This window comes from Cariama cristata, unplaced genomic scaffold, assembly GCF_000690535.1.
Source record: "Cariama cristata isolate BGI_N322 unplaced genomic scaffold, ASM69053v1 scaffold4590, whole genome shotgun sequence".
NCBI classification, from domain to species: domain Eukaryota; kingdom Metazoa; phylum Chordata; class Aves; order Cariamiformes; family Cariamidae; genus Cariama; species Cariama cristata.
In genome coordinates this window covers 78,907-82,924 of record NW_009592836.1, presented here as the reverse complement: position 1 = coordinate 82,924, position 4,018 = coordinate 78,907, and the positions used below count along the sequence as shown (strand labels likewise).

Genomic DNA, 4,018 nt, shown 5'->3' with positions numbered 1-4,018 from the left:
CTAATGTCATCTCTTTCTTGGCATGGGCTTCTGCTCAAGGCTATTGTGAGTATGGCTTTCTATTTACTTAACACTACTTTCAGTTTATAGACTTTTATTGGGTTTATTTTTTTGAAAGATACTCACTGGGTATGAAGTGAGTTTAAAATTAAAATAAAATTTACTTTGAAGCTCTTATTCAAAGAGCTTATCTAAATGTGATTTAACCAGAAAGTGGAACACTGTAAGTTGTCTGATAATTTTTACTTGTCTGTAATCAGTTAAGATGAGAAACAGAAAAAGGGTAAAATTTCTGCTACACTCCTGTCAGAAACACTCTACTCCCTCTAGTTTCCTGAGGGACAGGAATTGACTTCAACTAATTTGCTACATGTCTTCATGTGAACTGCAGTATTGGTAGCATAGCTCTTCTAGCAAATTTTACTGCACTTTCCGATTTCAGGTTAATTTACTAAGTCTAATTACAGAAGTACTGAAGAAATTAAAACAACTGCCATAGAATTTTGTCATTTATGGATCTTGCTTTTATTGATCTAGTTCCTGGGAAAATATTTCTGAAGTTATAAAGCGCTCTAATTTCAGGAAAGTCACACAGCTGTGGAGAGAAGGATTGCTACCACAGAGGATGACTTTACAGTTGTGATCTAAAACTGAGTAAAGTAGAAAGTTGGATTTTGGTTAGAATGTCAAAATTACATGTTTAAAAATAGTTTTGAAATTATGTTAAATCTCTGCAAGATATTAAAATACAATATTTAACTTTCTATTTTAGTCAATTCTTCTGAAAAAGAAACTTGAAGAACATCTGTAAGTATTTTGTTTGCCTATTTTGTTTGCCATTTGAAATGATGTGTTTTCCATATGGTAAGGAAGACGGACAGTCATTGATCATGCATCTGGAAAATATATAACTAAGAGAAATTAGATAACACAGGAATGTTTTGGAATCTGCTGTTCAGATACTATTTTCATGTCATAGAAAACTTTTGTGAAAGCTGTAAGGGTGATCAAGGAACCATCATTTTGTGGTGGTTAGAAAGCTTTGCTTAACATTGTGTAAATCTTACTCAAGAGGAGTAAGTAATTTTGTTCTGAGGAAAGCATGTTAATATAAACAAAATTAATTTATTTACTTTTTAGTATGCATTATGGCATAAAAGTTAACATTATAGGAAGTGTTATCATTTTGTTCTACTATTTCTGCACCTCTTTTACTTCCCTAAAATGCAAGGAGCTGTTTGCTTTTTGGCTGGCTTACAAAAAAAAATAGTAGTTTCTGCTGCCTTTGGGTTTAGCCATTCTTTCTCAATGTAATCTCAATTACGAGTATTCATTTTAGGCATGTATTGTACAGTTAACTGTAAGTTTTAAAATAAGTTTATAATTACTGAGAATGAAGCTGTTTGTTATTACAGTTCTCCACGCACCGTAATGTTTTTCAGCTTATTTAACAAATACTTCCACAGTGACATTGTCATTTTTCCTCATGCTCCACAGCAAAAATAAATAGTGCTCTCAGAAATATATTATTATCTGAGGATTTTTTGTATCATCTAATGTTCATTCAAGCACAGTAATAATATTGGGGAAACAATATGTGCTTTTATGGTTTGTAACAGTGAGAAGCTCCATGAAGCTAACAATGAGTTACAGAAGAAACGAGCTATTATTGAAGATTTGGAACCAAGATGCAATAATAGTTGTGAGTTACCTGTGCAGTCCATTTCTTTTCTTTGTAGAGTGTTTCACGTGCAAGGTCTTGTGACATCTAAAATATGTGCAAGATAAACAAAATTTACATTTTTAAATGGCAGTGGTATGTAAGTTGTTAATTTCTCTGCAAGCTATGGTGACCAAAAAGATGCTTCTAACACTTGATATGCAGGGGGTCACATTTTATAGACCACCATAGTAAGAAATGACAATGGCCATAGAAATACCGAGTCGCTGTCATACCTCTTATTGGAACTCAGCTGTTCAGAACTGTTAAGTCTCCTTGAGACCCTAACTTAGGAGATCCTTGCTGCCATCATGAAGTTATTTTTACTCTCAATGTATATTCCTTCAGTGTGTTTTCAGAACTGTGTTGTAATTTGAGAAAATCGTCGGACACTGGTCAAAGACAATGTAGTATATATGTCATATTGCTCAGATGGTATCCAGACCCCGTCATCAAGTTGTTTTTTAGCACATTAATGCTACTTTTTTCCTGAGAAGTATTGAAGGAGGCAGATTGGTTTTTTTTTTCAAGCCTACTTACTATAGAACAAGGCAAAAGATTGCAACCAATGGCAGCTTTTCTGGTTTATGCCAAAGCAATTTTATTTGCAAAGAGATCGAGGAAGACAGAAGTATCAGTTCAGTATTCATTACATATATTCTGCATCCAGAAAGAATTTTCATTTGTGTTAAGCTAAAATTGCAGAATATGTTATAAGTTCCACATCGTAGGAAATGTTACAACACTTGGAAATGAGGTCCAGGGGCTTCATGAGTACAACACATAATCCTGTCGTATTTGATAAGCTTCAGTGCGAGTGTAATAGCAGTCTTCTGACTTGCTAGCTTCTAAACATTAGGGCATATTGAGGCTTCTGTAGTTAGTTTACTGAAATTACAAGTTACTTTTCAAAAATCTACGTCTGAACTTTTGTCGTGGTAACATAGAGATAGTTGTACCTTCTTCCTTTCTTTCCACACTCAGGAAATGTGCGTGAACTATTTTTTTTCAGATTCTTGTAACTGTCCTGGATATGGCCAAAATGCTTGGGCATTGTACAAGAGTCATGGCACATTTTGAAAAATGAACTCTTGCAATCTTGGAGACCATCTGCTATTGGTCCTCCTACTGATCAATGAAAATCTTACTTGGTCCTGTCACCAGCTTAGTGTTTTCCGAGTGCTTAGAGAGAAAACTGTAGGAAAAACATGAAAGAACATTTCAAAATGAGGCTGCAAAACAGATGGACTGAGGATTGCCAGTTATTTAATATTGTCTGAGAACAAGAGGTCAATGTTATATGCCAATTGGTCCAGGATGGTGCAATTGAATTTTATTTTTTTTTTTTTTTTCTGAGATCACGGAAGATGTATGGAGGATGTATAAGCAAATAGTGGCTTGGCATGTTCTTGTATCAACAGAGGCAAAGGCTATGCAATGAAATGATCCTACTGGTCTGCAGTGCTGCTTAAGAAAATGGGGGGGGGGGAAATTGAGTGTATTCATGTCATAAGTCTGATAAATTGTGTCCAATGTTACAGTTTAGAAGATTTAAGCAAGAGTTGTGCCAGTTAAGAATTATTCCTCTTCCGTAAAACAGGAAAACTCATATTTTTCTGAGTTGAAATACCGAGATATTATGGAATCTCTAATTCATTAGTAAAGTCATGTTCTAAGTGTGTTCAGTAATGGGATTGATTTATGATTCAATTTCTCTTTATTTTTTCATAAGTTTAAAAAAAGCAAGATTTGAGTACAAAACAACCATCTCATGAGATTATATAGTTAGTACGCATTTTTAGTGTGTTTTTGAGCTGTTCAGTAATGAAAACTGTGGTATCTGCTACATCAGGTTCCTTATGTTAGCTTTTGTTAACTGAAATAAATTCTAGCTGTACCTTAAATATCTGTTGACAAACATGAAAATAAACATAATGCAATTATGTTATTTTTCAATGTGTGCATCTCCTGACATAAAGCACTCAAAATTGAAGAATTACAAGAAGCTTTACGGAAAAAGGAGGAGGAAATGAAGCAAATGGAAGAGCGATACAAAAAGTATTTGGAAAAGGCCAAAAGTGTAAGTATATATGTTCCACATTAATGATCCCTCTCTGAGAGATTGCACCACATGTCCACACTGCAGGAATAAAAATAAAGGAGGTATCTGCTCTGTATACACACTAGCAAGTAAAAGAAGAGGAAGGCCCAGTTACCGTTATGGTACCTAGTACTGATTAATTCTGCAGAAGATTTTACCCTGTTTTTGTGTTCATGACTGTCTCCTTTTGCTCCTTA

At 34.4% G+C, this 4,018-nt stretch overlaps 1 protein-coding gene across 1 annotated transcript in view; it reads left to right on the top strand.

The window, feature by feature from the left end:
* Positions 1–798: 798 nt before the first annotated feature.
* Positions 799–4,018, top strand: part of LOC104159228 (protein Hook homolog 3-like) — an 8,329-nt gene continuing 5,109 nt past the window's right edge. The window contains exons 1-3 of the mRNA XM_009697115.1: positions 799–807; positions 1,620–1,702; positions 3,700–3,800. Coding sequence (XP_009695417.1) covers positions 3,750–3,800 — 51 coding nt within the window. The 5' untranslated portion in view covers positions 799–807; positions 1,620–1,702; positions 3,700–3,749. The remainder of the gene's footprint in view (positions 808–1,619; positions 1,703–3,699; positions 3,801–4,018) is intronic.